This window comes from Trichechus manatus, unplaced genomic scaffold (assembly GCF_000243295.1).
Source record: "Trichechus manatus latirostris isolate Lorelei unplaced genomic scaffold, TriManLat1.0 scaffold00024, whole genome shotgun sequence".
Lineage (NCBI taxonomy): Eukaryota > Metazoa > Chordata > Mammalia > Sirenia > Trichechidae > Trichechus > Trichechus manatus.
Window position 1 is genome coordinate 10577658 of NW_004443960.1, and position 15767 is coordinate 10593424.

A 15767-nucleotide genomic window follows, 5' to 3' on the forward strand; every position below is an offset into this window, starting at 1 on the left:
CACAGTCGTTGCTATGTTTCAGCCCATCGTTGCAGCTACTGTGTCAGTCCATCTTCTTGAGAGTTTTCCTCTTTTTCTTTAACACTCTACCAAGCATGATTCCTTCTTCAGGGACTGGTCCCTCCTGATAACATGTCCAAAGTACATGAGACAAAGTCTTGCCATCCTCACTTCCAAGGAGCACTCTGGCTGTATTTCGTCCAAGACAGATTTGTTCGTTCTTCTGGCAGCCCATCGTATATTCAATATTCTTCACCGACACCATAATTCAAAGGCATCAATTTTTCTTTGGTCTTCCTTATTCATTGTCCAGCTTTCACATGCATATGAGGTGATTGGGAATATCATGGCTTGGGTCGGGAGCACCTTAGTCCTCAAAGTGACATCTTTGCTTTTTAACACTTTAAAGAGGTCTTTCGCAGCAGATTTGCCCAATGCAATGTGTCATCTGATTTCTTGACTGCTGCTTCCATGGGTGTTGATTGTAGATCCAAGTAAAATGAAATCCTTAACAATTTCAATCCTTTCTCCATTTATCACAATGTTGCTTATTGGTCCAGTTGTGAGGATTTCTGTTTTCTTTATGTTGAGGTGTAATCCATACTGAAGGCTGTGGTCTTTCATCTTTATCAGTAAGTGCTTCAAGTCCTCTTCACTTTCAGCAAGCAAGGTTGTGTCATCTGCATAATGCAGGCTGTTAATAAGTCTTCCTCCAGTCCTGATGTGGTGTTCTTTTTCATATAGTCCAGCTTCTCGGATTATGTGCTCAGCATATAGATTGAATAGGTAAGGTGAAAGGATGCAACCCTGACGCACACCTTTCCTGACTTTAAACCATGCAGTATCCCCTTGTTCTGTTTGAATGACTGCTTCTTAATCTATATACAGGTTCCTCATGAGCACAATTAAGCATTCTGGAATTCCCATTCTTCGCAATGTATCCATAATTTGTTACGATCCACACAGTTGAATGCCTTTGTATAGTCAATAATACACAGGTAAACATCTTTTCTGGTATTCTCTGCTTTCAGCCAGGATCCATCTGACATCAGCAATGACATCCCTGGTTCCACATCCTCTTCTGAATCTGGCCTGAATTTCTGGCAGTTCCCTGTTGATGTACTACTGCAACCGCTTTTGAATGATCTTAAGCAAAATTTTACTTGCGTGTGATATTAATGAGATTGTTCAATAATTTCCGCATTTGGTTGGATCACTTTTCTTTGGAATGGGCATAAACATGGATCTCTTCCAGTTGTTTGGCCAGGTAGTGGTCTTCCAAATTTCTGGGCATAGATGAGCGAGCACGTCCAGGGCTGCATCTGTTTGTTGAAACATCTCAACCGGTATTCCCTCAATCCCCGAAGACTTGTTTTTCGCCAATGCCTTCAGTGCAGCTTGGACTTCTTCCTTCAGTACCATCGGTTCTTGGTCTTATGCTGCCTCCTAAAACTGACTGAACGTCGACCAGTTCTTTTTGGTACAGTGACTCTGTGTATTCCTTGCATCTTCTTTTGATGCTTCCTGCATCATTCAGTATTTTGCCCATAGAATCCTTTGGTATTACAACTCGAGGCTTGAATTTTTTCTTTAGTTCTTTCAGCTTGAGAAATGCCAAGCATGTTCTTCCCTTTTGGTTTTCTAACTCCAGGTCTTTGCACATTTCATTATAATACTTGTCTTCTCTAGCCGCCCTTTGAAATCTTCTGTTCAGCTCTTTTACTTCATCGTTTCTTCCATTCGCTTTACCTACTCGAGGTTCAAGAGCAAGTTTCAGAGTCTCTTCTGACATCCATTTTGGTCTTTTCTTTCTTTCCTGTCTTTTTAATGACTTCTTGTTTTCTTCATGTATGATGTCCTTGATGTCATTCCACAACTTGTCCGGTCTTTGGTCATTAGTGTTCAACTCGTCAAATCTAGTCTTGAGATGGTCCCTAAATTCAGGTGGGATATACTCAAGGTTGGACTTTGGCTCTCGTGGACTTGTTCTAATTTTCTTCAGCTTCCACTTGAACTTGCACATGAGTCATGGATGGTCTGTCCCACAGTTGGCCCCTGGCCTGGCTCTGACTGATGATATTGAGCTTCTCCATCGTCTCTTTCCACAGATGTGGTCAATTTGATTCCTGTGTATTCCATCTGGCGAGGTCCACGTGTATAGCTGCAGTTTGTGTTCTTGAAAAAAAGTATTTGCAATGAAGAAGTCATTGGTCTTGCAAAATTCTGTCACGCAATCTCTGGCATCATTTCTGTCACCAAGGCCATATTTTTCAACTACTAATCCTTCTTTGTTTCCCACCTTCGAATTCTGATCATCAGTAATTATCAATGCATCCCATTGCATGTTCCATCAATTGCAGACTGCAGAAGCTGGTAAAAATCTGCAGTTTCTTCATATTTGGCAGTAGTGGTTGGTGCGTAAATTTGAATAATAGTTGTATTAACTGGTCTTCCTTGTAGGCGTATGGATATTACCCTATCACTGACAGCGTTGTATTCCAGGATAGATCTTGAAATATTCTTTTTGATGATGAGTGCAAAGGCATTCCTCTTCAATTTGTCGTTCCTGGCATAGTATACCATATGACTGTCCGATTCAAAATGGCCAATACCTGTCCATTTCAGCTCACTAATGCCTAGGATATCAGTGTTTATGCATTCTATTCCTTTTTTTTTTTTTACGATTTCCAATTTTCTAGATTCATACTTTGTACATTCCACCTTCTGATTATTAATGGACATTTGCAGCTGTTTCTTTTCATTTTGAGTTCTCCCACACGTCTGTCAGTCTGTGGTAGTGTGGGGGCTTGTGTGTTGCTGTGATGCTGGAAGCTGTGCCACTGATATTCAAATACCAGCAGGGTCACCCATGGTGGACAGGTTTCAGCTGAGCTTCCAGACTAAGACAGACTAGGAAGAAGGACCTGGCAGTCTACTTCTGAAAAAAAATTAGCCAGTAAAAACTTTATGAATAGCAGCAGAACACTGCCTGATATAGCGCCAGAAGATGAGCCCCCCAGGTTGGAAGGCACTCAGAAGACGACTGGGGAAGAGCTGCCTCCTCAACGTGGAGTCGGCCTTAATGACATGGATGGAGTCAAGCTTTCGGGACCTTCATCTGCTAATGTGGCACGACTCGAAATGACTTAGTACACTAAAATATAATAAATAAAAATCAATATTTAATATAAATAAAAATAATAAAATAAAGGGAAATTTTACCAGCTGTCTCCGTCCCCTTCCAGCCTTATCTCCTGAATGGATTGGACATCCTTGATCACTCTCAACAAGCATTAAAGTATGATGGTACTGTTGATTTCAGCTCTACTGCCATATACTAACCATTTACTGGGTACCAAGTACTGGCAAGGTTGTAAACATGAGTAACCACATCCCCAAGTGATCTGTATGCACGCCAAATTTGGGAAGCATTGAAAGAGGGAGTCTTTACCTCCCTCCCTTAAGTTATTCTCTTATTAACTCATTGCACCCACATATTCCTAGTTTGGAGGCGTGTATTTACGTACGCATGCGCACTCCTGGCGGCTTGCGCGGGGGGCGAGGGGCCTCGGCCTGGAGGCCCCGCCTCCTGTCGCCGACCATTGGCCGGCTCCATCAGCGCGCTCCTGATTGGTGACCGCGGGCCGGGCCTCACCGCCCATCAAAGTCCGAATGGCGGCGGACTCTTCGTTGCCGGTCCGGACCCCAGCGGCCGTGAGGCTGCCGCGGGCGGAGCCACTGGAGCTGGCGGCTGTGTGGATGCAGGGCACGGTGGTGGCGGCGGGAGGCGGCGAGGCGCGGCTGCGGGACCCGAGCGGAGCTTTCGCGGTGCGCGGCCTGGAGCGGGTGCCGCGCGGGCGGCCCTGCCTCGCCCTAGGTAACAGGCGGCCGGGCGGTGTCCGGGTGCGGGGAACGCTCCCGGACCGAGGTCAGATTCGAACCCGGGGTGACCCTGTCTTTGTACCACCAGAGGCTGGGCGTGGCTTTACCACCTCCTGGCCTTTGCTCTTGACATTCCTCCGCCTGTGTACCCCTTCTTTCTGTCCCTCCCGCAACCCCCACTCCTTACCTGAATTTAGCTGATGATATGCCTCACCTGCAGCCCTTTTAAGGTATACGTGTAGCTGGGACTCCTCCAGGGGGGCCTGGGCACCTGCATTTGTAAGAAACTTCTGTTTATTCCTAATGTCCCAACTCAGGTGTCATTCCTCCGGGAACCCTCCCTGACCCCTAGGAATGGTGACCCTCCTGTACCTGCTGCAGGGGACTGACTGCCTTAGGCGTAGTTCACCAGTGTTTCCTCCTCTGTTAAACCAGTGGCGCTCCAACTCGAGCATGGGTCAGACTTACATAGTGGGCTTGTTAAAACCCACACGTCTAGATTGTAAGCCAGAGCTTCTGAGTCTTCAGGTCTGGTAGAGGCTGATACTTTGCTTTTCTAACCAGTGACTCTGCTACTGCTGGTCCGGGGACCATACTTTGAGACCCTCCCGGCCAGAGTCTGTGCTGTGTTCCCAGCACCTGACGCATAGATGCCCTGAGGAAACAGCATTTCACAGAGTGACAGGCATTGAACACTTACTTTATTCAGTCCCTGGGTTGTTTATCCGGCACCTGCTGTGTGCCAGGCCCTCGTGAGGGAGGCCCTGGGCTGCAGCTGAGCCCCAGATGGACATGGCCGATCTGCTTCAAGGACGGGCCAGGGGCACATCTTCCCGAGACTCGCTGATCTCAGTGGAGCCAGGAGGAAGTGCAGGTTGTTGGAGCGATTGGTCGGAGGTGTTCCTGGAGGCTGTGAGGTCTAAGTCGAGGAGTCTGAAGGATGAGTAGACCCCCTGCCTTGTGAGGGACCTTCCTCCCAGATTGTCTTGGATTTGAACTGGAATCAGTGGTCTGGCTGGGGCTGCTTGGGACTCAGACAGTCCTGGGTTGAATCCCTGGCTCTGCCCCTTCCCAGCTGAGCTGCCTGTAGCACTTTCTTAACCTTTCTGGACCTGGATTCCTTCTGTAAAAAGGGACTAATAAGTCTTGCCTGTTGTGCGAATTGAGTAAATAAGTAGAAATGTGATGAAGTAAAAATGAGTTAAAAATGGCCTTAGCCCAGTGCCTGGCTCACAGTGAAGGTTCAAAAATGGTGACTATGGTTACATACTAACTCCCACCCCACTCCCTGTGCCATCCGTCTACCTCCCCTCTCTCCTGCCCTCCGCTCCCGTGCTAGCCTGGCACAGGGATTGACTGGCCACCTCTTTTCCTACAGCCCACAGGTTAAAAATGGTTTTTACATTTTTAAATGATTGAAAAACAAAATAAGAGTCATATTTTATGGCATGTGAAATGTCTGTGAAATTGAAATATCAGCGTCCGTTTAAGTGAAGTTTTACTGGAACAGATTTGTTTACGTGTTGTCTAGGGCTGCCTTCTCACTGCAGCAGCAGAGTTGCGCACTCGCGGCAGAGACCATATGGCCAGCAAAGCCGTAAGTGTTCACTGTCTGGTCCCTCACAGAGAAAGAGTGCCAACCCTTGGTCTGCCCCTTAATCCGGGCTGCTTTTGTGTCATGGCTCCCAGGCAAAGCCCCTTGAAGGCAGTGGGGCATCTCTGTGTCTGGGCTGCAGCTCTGGCGTGAGGCCTGGCCTGGGTAGCTACCCAGTGTTTGTGGAATGAGCACTGGTGAGTCTGTGACTTACCCACCGGCGTGAGTGCCCGTGGGCAGGACCATTGCTATTTCCTCTTACCAGTTCATCCCTGCATTTATTCAGCAAGTCTCAGCTAACACAGCCTACTCACTTCCTTCAGGTGGGGAGCCAGGAGAGTGAACAGGTCTCTAAAGCACAGTGATCCTACACGCATGAGTGTGGGGTACTGTAGGCGCAAGGAGCCCTGGGGGCGCAGCAGTTAAGCACTTGGCCACTAACTGAAAGTTTGGCAGTTTGAACTCACCAGCTGTCGTGGTTTGAATTCTGTCCCCCAAAAAATGTGTGTATCAGTTTGGCTAGGTCATGATTCCTGGTACTGTTTTCCTATATGTTGTAAACCTGCCTCTATGATGTTAATGAGGGAGGATGGGTGGCAGTTGTGTTAGCAAGGCAGGACCTGATCTACAAGACTGGATTGTGTCCTAAGGCAATCTCTTGAGATATATAAAAGACAGAAGTGAGCAGTGAGACGGGGACCTCATACCATCAAGAAAGCAGTGCCGGGAGCAGAGCACGTCCTTTGGACCGGGGTCCCTGCACCGAGAAGCTTGTAGTCCAGGGGAACACTGATGAGAAGGCCGACAGAGAGAGAAAGACTTCTCCTGGAGTTGAAGCCCTGAATTTGGACTTTTAGCCTACTTTGACTGTGAGGAAATAAACTTCTCTTCGTTAAGACCATCCACTTGTGGTGTTTCTGTTATGGCAGCACTAGATGACTAAGACAGCAGCCGCTCCGTGGGAGAATGATGGGGCAGTCTACTTCCATAAAAATTACTGCCTTGGAAACCCTATGGGGCAGTTCTGCTCTGTCCTATAGGGTCCCTATGAGTCAGAATTGACTAGATGGCAATGGGTATGTATATGTATATACTGTGGGCACAGAGGAGGGACAACTGAGGCAGCTTTGGGGGTCAGGGAAGGCTTCCTGGAGGAGGTGGACCTGAAGAGACATTGGAGTTTGGAGGTTGGCCAACCATCCTAGGTTGCCTGGGACCGAAGGGTTCCTGGGACGTGGGACAGTTGATCACCCTGTGTCCATGTGCAGTGGCAGGAGATTGTCCAGGTCCAAGGAACAGCATGTGGAAAGGCTTGGAGATGACTGCTTAGTGTCTTTGGGGAGCCGCGAGCAGAATGTGGGGCAGCCTCCGTAGCTGCTTGTGGGACCTGCCAGCCTCAAGGTGGCTGTTAGCTCACGTCACTGCATCCTCTGAACCTCCGCTGGGCCTTCTCTGGAGCATCTAGCAGTTTTTCTCCATAAACATCAGGTACTGAAGGTGCAGAGCTGAGTCAGATGCTTTCTGCCCTCAGGTTGCTCCCAGTCTGCTGGAGGAGACAGGAGACAAATCACCTAGAATGCACTGTGGTCAGCACAGTTCTGGAGGCTGGAGCTACCGCTGAGAAGGTCACCATAACAGCAGAGCGGGCCGTGGCTGTGAAGAGCGAGAGCTTGGAAGCTGGAAGAAGACTTTTGAAGTAGTCGAGGCAAGAGAGGATGAAGGCTTGACCGGGGCCGGGGGTGGGGTGGGGTGGAGGGAGACCTGGTGGAGAGATGCTGGCAGGGGAGGGGGTAGGAGGTAGGAGGTAGGAGGATAGGTAGAATTAATAGGAACTAGTAACCAGTTGCAGCCCTGGTGGTGCAGTGGTTAAGAGCTATGGCTGTGTTATGAATTGAATTGTGTCCCCCCAAAAAATGTGTGTCAATTTGGCTAGTCCATGATTGCCAGTGTTGTGTGATTGTCCACCATTTTGTCATCTGATGTGATTTTCCTATGCGTTGTAAATCGTACCTCTATGATGTGAATGAGGTGGGATTAGCGGCAGTTATGTTAATAAGCAGGACTCAATCTACAAGATTAGTTTGTGTTTTAAATCAATCTCTTTTGAGATATAAAAGAGAGAAGCAGAGAGACAGGGGGACCTCATACTGCCAAGAAAGTAGTACTTGGAGCAGAGCGCGTCCTTTGGACCCGGGGTCCCTGTGCTGAGAAGCTCCCAGTCCAGGAGAAGATTGATAACAAGGACCGTCCCCCAGAGCTGACAGAGAGAGAGCCTTCCCTTGAAGCTGGCGCCCTGAATTTGGACTTCTAAACTACTAGACTGAGAGAATAAATATCTGTTTGTTAAAGCCACCCACTTGTGGTATTTCTGTTACAGCAGCACTAGATGACTAAGATGGGCTGCTGACCGAAAGATGGGCAGTTTGCATCCACCAGCTGCTCCTTGGAAACCATGGAGCAGTTCTGCTCTGGCCTGCAGGGTCGCTATGAGTCAAAATCGACTCGACAGCATCAGGTTTGGGTTTGGCGTAACCAGCTCCTGTTTTTCTGTGTGTATGTGACCAGTTGCCCCTGGGTGGTGCAGATGGTTCACACGCTCAGCTACTGATTGAAAGGTTGGAGGTTGGAGTCCACCTCGGGGCACCTTGGGAGAAAGCCCTAGTGATCTCCTTCCGAAAAGGCAGCTCTTGAAAACCCTGTGGAGCACAGTTCTAGTCTGACACACATGGGGTCGCCATGAGTCGGACTGGATGTCAACTGGTTGAGTAACCAGCTTGTCTAATCCCAGCGGAAAGAGGCACCGACTGAAGGCTTGAGCTTATCTTTCTACGGGTCTACGGTTGTTAACCTTGTCTGGTTGGGATCATTATTTCTGAGGGTTCCGTCTCTACTCGCACTTTAGGGCCATTCAGAGAGGTAGCACGTGTATTTTAGAGCTAAGCTCAGTCACTGAGAGACCTAACGTTACTTACTGAAGCAGAATCGGGAGGTGGGTTCAGAGTAGCCTGAAGACATCCTGCCAAGGGTTGAAAACCAGAGGGCTCAGGTATCAACCTGCCTGGCTTCCTTCAGCTGCAGGAAGCACAAGCCCAGCCCTGGTGGGTAGAGGTAACGTGATTACAGCGGCCTTGCAGCAGCACACAGTGGGGGCTGGCAGGGTGCCTACCCTTCCTGCTGTGTTTGGGGTTTTTAACACAATTGGGTTTTGTGTGGTTAAGACTGGCCAAGTTTTGCTTTCAAGGAGAGCCACTTCCCCTAGGGAATGGGAAGAGCGTCGCGGTTAATGTGTTATTAGATCATTCCTATGGCAGCCTGCCCTCTTGCTGATTTGCCTCCGTGTGCCCAGCCAGTGGTCAGGATACAGAGGTGGTGGCAGGCGTGGCTCCTGTGCACTTGGAGTGGGTGACGTTGTTGGGGAGCGTGGGGGATGCTGCCACCTGCCTGGCTCTTGGCAACACTGGGGAAAATTGGATTTGCTTTGGGGCTGTCAGGGGGATGTCTTTGCAGAAAGAAGGTCTGTCGTGTGCACAGAGACCAGTCACACATCCTGGCATTGAACAAGGAATGAGGAGTAGAGAAAAGCCTGGATTTCCTGCCCCTGCCCTAGAGTAACCCGTCTGATTGTAACTCATGCTCTGATGTCTTCCCATTCCTAGCATGTGAGTGTTTTGTGCATGATGGTAGCTTGCTGCAATTTTGTTTAACAATTTTAAAACCAGAAACCAGAGAAGATACATATGTCATCTTCCAAGTCAAATGTTTGACTTACTGTGTGTATGTATGTGTATGTATATAATATACGAAGCCCTGGTGGCACAGGGGTTAAAGCTTGGCTGCTAACCAAAAGGTCAGCTGTTCAAATCCACCAGCTACTCCTTGGAAACCCTATGGGGCAATTCTACTCTGTCCTGTAGGGTCACTATGAGTCGGAATCGACTTGACAGCAACGGGTTTGGTGTTTTTGGTTTATGTGAATATACGTGTGTATATATATTTATGAGCCCTGGTGGCACACTGGTTAAGCACTTGGCTGCTAACCAAAAGGTTAGCGATTCGAACCCATCCAGTGACTATGCGGGAGAAGGATCTGGTGATATCTGCTTCCATAAAGATCACAGCCAAGAAAACCCTATGTAGGCAGTTCTGCTGCATCACATGGGGTCACTCACTATAACTCGTAATCACCTCGACAGCACCCAGCAACAACTGTATGTATATATATGCATATCACTGACTGCCTTGGCATTTGATAACTAATGTCTGAATTTTCTTCTCTCTCCATTGTTGCCGCTCGGATGAAGTTGGGCTCTCTGGACTGGGCCCGTTTGCTTCATCTTTTTTTTTTTTTCCTTCTATTAATGTGAATATTAAGACAAGATTTCTTCTTCTTCTAGGAAAGTACGTGATGGTTATGGGAGTGGTTCAGGCGTGTAGCCCTGAGCCGTGCCTGCAGGCTGTGAAGATGACAGATCTTTCTGATAACCCCATCCATGAACGCATGTGGGAACTGGAAGTAGAAGACTTACACAGGAATATTCCTTAGACGATGCTGGAGCTGGAGTTAAAACCGACAGAAAGCCTGGAGCTGTTGAGGTTCTTATGCCGTATGGATTTCATCTAGCTGGGTCAGTGGCTGTCTCTCTAGTTTCTCAGAGAGCTTAGAGTGATCAAGGAGTCTGGATGTAGGAATTCTTAGTGCGAGGATACTTAACTCGGCCTGCGCTGCCCGTTGCCTTGAATAAGTTTGCTGATGAAAAGCAGATGTTGTGTTCCTTTTTTTGGGGGGGGGGCCATGGGGGCTGTGTGTGTTAATTCTTTCTCTCTCTAAAGGACACAGAAATCTCACATTGCATTTTCCAGATTTAACAAGTGATGATCCTTTTTCCATTACTCTTGCCACCCTGTTTTTATGATGCAAAATTTGAATCTCGGTCATTGCCCGAGGTAATTAAAGTGTGGTTCCAGGCAGGAAAACAGCCTGCATCAGAAAGGACTGACGTTCTCCATCCACAGCTCGCATATCCTGTTTGCAAGTCAAATGGCGTGTTCCAGCTGCAGGGCACAGCGGCCCTCCCCGACACACAGCCTGCCTTCCTTCCACCACACAGCCGGCCTTCCTTCCACCGCAGACACCACTCAGCCAGTTAAGGTCAGGTTCCCCTTAGATATGGAAGGTGATACTTGCCTTGCCCACTTCACTTAGAGATGTTGAAACACTCTCAAAATGTGTTCCATGAAAGAGGATCTAGAATGGAATGAAGATCACAATTACAAACGACTTTCAGGCCTTCACTAAACTTCCACCTCATCGCTTTGGGGAGACCCCACGAAGGAGCAGCCCCCTGCTCCAGAATGCTGACATCATGCATGGAACGATTGTTTGCTGTGCTCGTAGTGAGTGTTGGGTTTCTGCTTACTGCCCGTCCCTCGTTTTTCTTCAGATTGTAAACTTTAAGGGGGTCATGTTCTAACGTGACTGCAGATTTGGTAGCATTGCACATTTTATGGTGTCATGATAAACAGAAGTTAATAATTTTAATATAGCTAGATGTATTTGTTTTTTATGTTGTTGCCTGTTATTATTTTTTTATTATTGAAAGTATACACAGCAGAACAGACACCGATTTGACCATTTCTACATGTACAGTTCAGGGATATTGACTACATTCTTCAAGTTGTGCAGCCATTCTCACCCTCCTTTTCTGAATTGTTCCTCCACCATTAACATAAACTCACTGCCCCCCAAGCTTCCTGTCTGACCTTTGCGATGCTGTTGTCATTTTGATCCCATATAGATAGTTCTTCAGAAGAGCATAATGCTCAAGGCAGACATTCTTTACTAATTAAGCTAAACTACTGCTTGATTTAAAGAAGACTTCAGGGGTTATTTTTAGGTTTAAAGATTATCTCAGGTTTATAGTTTCAAGGGTTCATCCAGCCTCAGTGGCTCCAGAAAGTCTGGATTTGCATGGCATGATTTTTTGCTGTGGTTGTGCTGAATGTTGGCTTTCTGCTCTCTGCTTACTGCCCATGTCTCATTTTTCTTTAGATTGTAAACATTAGAAGGGAGTCATGTGCCAGCGTTCCTGTAGAGTTTGGTGGCATTTCACATTTTATGGTGTCATGATAAACACAGGTTAATAATTTTTAATATAGCTAGATGTATTTTTTTTTATGGCTTACATTTTTGCATGTTCTACCAGTAATAAACTTTTTTAGATGTTTATTTTTAAACTATAGAAATTTTCTTTCGAAGGTGGGCAAATTGGAAAGTATGCATTGTTTTTATGGATCTGGGTTGGAAGTTTGAAGCTTGTTTCAAGTTGGTTTGTGTTCACAATTTGGGGTTTGTCAGGCCATATCGCTGAGCTTTAACGGGAGCTTTGCAGCCCCACAGACCTGAATTTGAGCCTTTTCATCTGTTGCTAAACTTGCTGTGTGACCATAAGCAAGTTACCCAACCTCTCTGAGATTATACCCTGCTCATAGCACTGGTGTGAGGGAAAAATGAAGATGCGTGTAAATCACTTTTACATAATGTCTGGCACACAGTAGGCACTAAGTCGTTGCTGGAAGGAGGAGTAACATCTTGCTTACATTTTTCAGTTGCCTTAAAAAAAAATTATTTTTTAGAACAATTTTAAATTTATAGAAGAGTTGCGAAGATAGTACAGAGAGTTCCCATACACCCCACACCCCGGTTCCCCTATCATTAGCTTCTTATATTAACTGGTATGCTTGTTACAACTAATGAACCAATATTGATATGTTACTATTAACTAAAGCTCATGCTTTATTCAGACCCCCTTCTCTTTCCCCTGATGTCTGTTTTCTGTCTCAGGATCCCATCCAGGACACCGTGTTACATTTAGTTGTCATATCTCCTTAGGCTCCTGTTGGCTGGGACAGTTCCTGGGTTGCTTTTGATTACATTGAAATTTAATTTTTGGTATAGTCCATGGGATGTATGTTATAGGCTTCTTAGGTTAAAACTTTATTGCTCCCCCAACAAAAATGATTATGGGGTGCCCAGTAGTAACCCCTTGAGCTGTGTCTGTGGTAGATGCTGGAAGAGCTTAAACTGAAGTCTGCCCGACAGCAGCCGCTCCTTATCTGAAACCTACTTTTCTGCTCGCACACTGACCCAGGCTGCCGAGAACCTCGGTGACATCCTGCCTGGCTTGTCCTCCCCTAAGTGTCTGGCAGCTAGTACCCGATTGAAGAGTGCTCAGTGGGGAACATTGCTGCCTGGCCAGCAAAGTGTCTCAGGAAGATAGGGGGTGGGAAAAGGAGGTGCTATGTGTTTTTCCCAAGTCCCTGCAGACTGCCAGCGGCTCTGTTCTGGAACCGGGCCTCCTCAGTCTGTTAGCTGGGCCGCTGTGGTTTCTCTGAATATTAATAACTCTTACTGCTTCAACTAGAGTTTCCTCCTTGACATCACCAAACGAAAACGCATCTTGTGGGGAGAGTTTCGATTTTCTGGTACCAAATCAAAGTTGGTTTATCAGCAAACGCCCCACGGCAGACAACGGCCGTGTGCTCAGGCAGCGTTGCTTCCCTTTTGAAATTGGCTCTTTTCTAAGAACTGAAAATAAGCAACCTAGGCCATGACTTCACTTTTCTTGGAACTGCTTTACGTTAGAAGAAGAAAAAAAAAATAAAAAAATAAAACCCTCATTTAGCTGGTGTTGGATGGCTGAGTTCCCTAATTCTTTCTGTTGCATATTCTTGTAAAGCTAGAGTTTACTGCAAAATTCTTGTCCATCAGGTGAACAGGAGGAGGAAGGAATGACCACGTAGAAGACTTTTGTATCCTGGTTGCTTGTGTCTGATTAAATGGTTGAGAAAAGGAACTTGGAGGAGACATTGTGTGTAGAGTCGCGTTCATATCCCAATGGTCTCAGCCCATCTGTTGGGCCACCAAGTGCGCCTGGGCTGGTGTTGCTAAACCTCAGGCCATGGTCCAAACTCCCGAGCAGCTGCTTGTTTGCAAGGATAAGGGGGAAAACACATTTTCAGCCATAGTGACCTACTTTTAAGCAGCGGTCTTGGAGTCCATGCAAAAGGACATCTTTAGGAGGCTCTGCCTGATTAGAGTAACAGAGACAGCTGCTCAGTCAAGGGGGGGCGCCACTGAGCAGTTTCTATTAAGGTAAGGCCCAAAGTCCTTCCTCAAGCATGGCAGACATAGAGGCATGGGGTGGGGCAGAGGGGGACACTTGCCCCTGGGTGCAAGTTCAAGGGGGCACCAAATGAGGCACAAAATGACATTCCCAGGCACCACAAATATGAAATGCACCTGACTGAGGCAGCTGGATAAGGGGGGACCACGTTCCTGCTGATGCTGCTATCAACGTCTAAGTATTAATTGTAAAATTGGGGGGGGGGTACAACTTAAGAGATTGCCCCGACACTCCTCACGCCCCTGAGGGATGCAATTTTAATACTTGTCATACATGCTATTTTTGTCCGTCAGTCACACCTGGTTCCAGCCTTGGTCTTACCCTTTCCTGTCTGACCTCAGGCTTGGAGGTCACTCTGTAAAGTGGAGATAATTCTTCCTTCACAAGGTGGTTCTGAGGAGCGGAGATACCGCATGTAAAGCCTGGTGCCTGGTATGTTCTTGGGAAGCTGATTAGGTGCCCCTCCCCTGTCCCTTGTGGATCTCTGTACATATGCACATAGATTATTGTGGAATCCTCTCTCAGTATCTCTGTCCCCATTGGAGGGGCCTCCAGTGCTTCGACTGTGTCTTATTTATCTGTGTCTCCCGTAGCACAGGGCCTTGTAGAACACACGTGGGCACTCAGTAAATGTGGGGCGAATGGCTGGTTTTGAGATTGGACCAGTGGAGTTGATCCCAACTCATGGCGCCGTGTGTGTGTCAGAGTAGAATTGCTCCACAGGGTTTTCAACGGCTGATTTTGGAGAACTAGATTGGCAGGCCTTTCTTCCGAGGTGGCTTTGGGTGGACTCGAACCTCAACTTTTCAGTTAGCAGCCAAGGGCATTAACCTCTCCTCCACCCAGGGACTCCTTTGAGGTTGGAAGACAGGAAATATACAACAAATGCACGATGTTCTTGAAGTTACACTTGGCTCACAAGTTTTCAAATGAAAGGACCCACTACGGGCCTGACTGAAAGGGCCTGTTTAGTCAAGCTCCAAAAACCTGTTGCCTTTGAGTCGATTCTGACACACAGCAACCTTATAGGACAGAACAGAACTGCCCCATAGGGTTTCCAGTGAGCGGCTGGTAGATTCGAACTGTCAGCCTTTTGGTTAGCAGCCAAGCTCTTAACCACTGTGCCACCAGGGCTCCAGTCAAGCTCCCGTGTATTTTATAATTGACCTGTGCTAGAACAATTGGGAGTGCTGAGTATATATAGGGGAGATTCTTAATAAAGACATAAAAGGCTGGAGGAAAAAGAGCAAGGCAGCTGAGTCAAAAAAAAAAAAAAAAGATTTACTGGTTGGGGCAGGATCTGAAATACAGTCCTGCGAGAATCCATTAAACGTCTCATGATAAAGAATGCAAATTCAACTAAGAGTTATGGGCCAGGGACTGTACTAGAAGCTTTCCCTGTGAGGTGCACCCCTCCCCCATTTTACAGCTGTGAAAACTGCAGCCCCGATGATGAGGTCGATGATGAGGTCGTTTGCCCGAGGTCATCTGGCCAGCAGGCCGGGGCAAAGACAGTCGCAAACCAGTTGGTGTTCCACATTGTTAGGGAAACCATCCCTCAGACCGTGTGATTTAGTTTGTGGCCAGGGCGTTCTCGCTTCTTAGACCCCCTGTGTGGAAGCTCAACATCTCCACACTTGGGTGCTAGCACCCCCTTCTGGTCTGTCAGAGCAGCTGGGCTCCCTGTGCCATCGGAAAGGGGATGACAGCCAGTGACCAGAATGAAAAGCTGCAGGATGAGGCAAAGGAACAAACCAGGGCCATGAAAACCTTCGCGGCCACCCATCTCAGAGGTTTTCCCGTGATGGCCAAGCCATCTTCAGGGTGCTAGGAATGGTGCTGGATTTGGCAACCAGATGAGTTCCGATGGGCCTGCTTTTGAATCCCAACCCTGTTGTCTACTAACTGGGTGACCTTGGAGAGTGACTTCCCTTCTCTGAGCCTTATTGCCGTCATCTGTAGAAAATGATGATTTGGGGTCAGAAAGGTTAAGTAGCTTGTCCACGTGACTATAATTGGGATCCAGGCAGCCTTACTAAGTGCTCAAAAATGCTCATGCCATTGGTCTTCTTTCTGTCACCAAGCACTTTACTGAGCATCTCCAGGGG

General features: G+C 47.4%; 1 protein-coding gene across 1 annotated transcript; it reads left to right on the top strand.

Annotated features, from left to right (window-relative positions):
- Positions 1-3672: 3672 nt before the first annotated feature.
- RMI2 (RecQ mediated genome instability 2) lies at positions 3673-11096 on the top strand. The gene is made up of 2 exons (XM_004373435.2): positions 3673-3877; positions 9871-11096. The coding sequence occupies exons 1-2, from the start codon at positions 3673-3675 to the stop codon at positions 10017-10019; spliced, it is 354 nt and encodes a 117-aa protein (XP_004373492.1). The 3' UTR covers positions 10020-11096.
- Positions 11097-15767: the final 4671 nt, after the last annotated feature.

What these genes read in the sequence shown, in the direction of transcription:
- RMI2 (XM_004373435.2), top strand. Translation starts at nt 3,673, where the DNA reads ATGGCGGCGGACTCTTCGTTGCCGGTCCGGACCCCAGCGGCCGTGAGG. An exon ending in GCGGCCCTGCCTCGCCCTAG is followed by an intron (nt 3,878 to 9,870) that starts GTAACAGGCGGC and finishes TTCTTCTTCTAG; the next exon opens with GAAAGTACGTGATGGTTATG.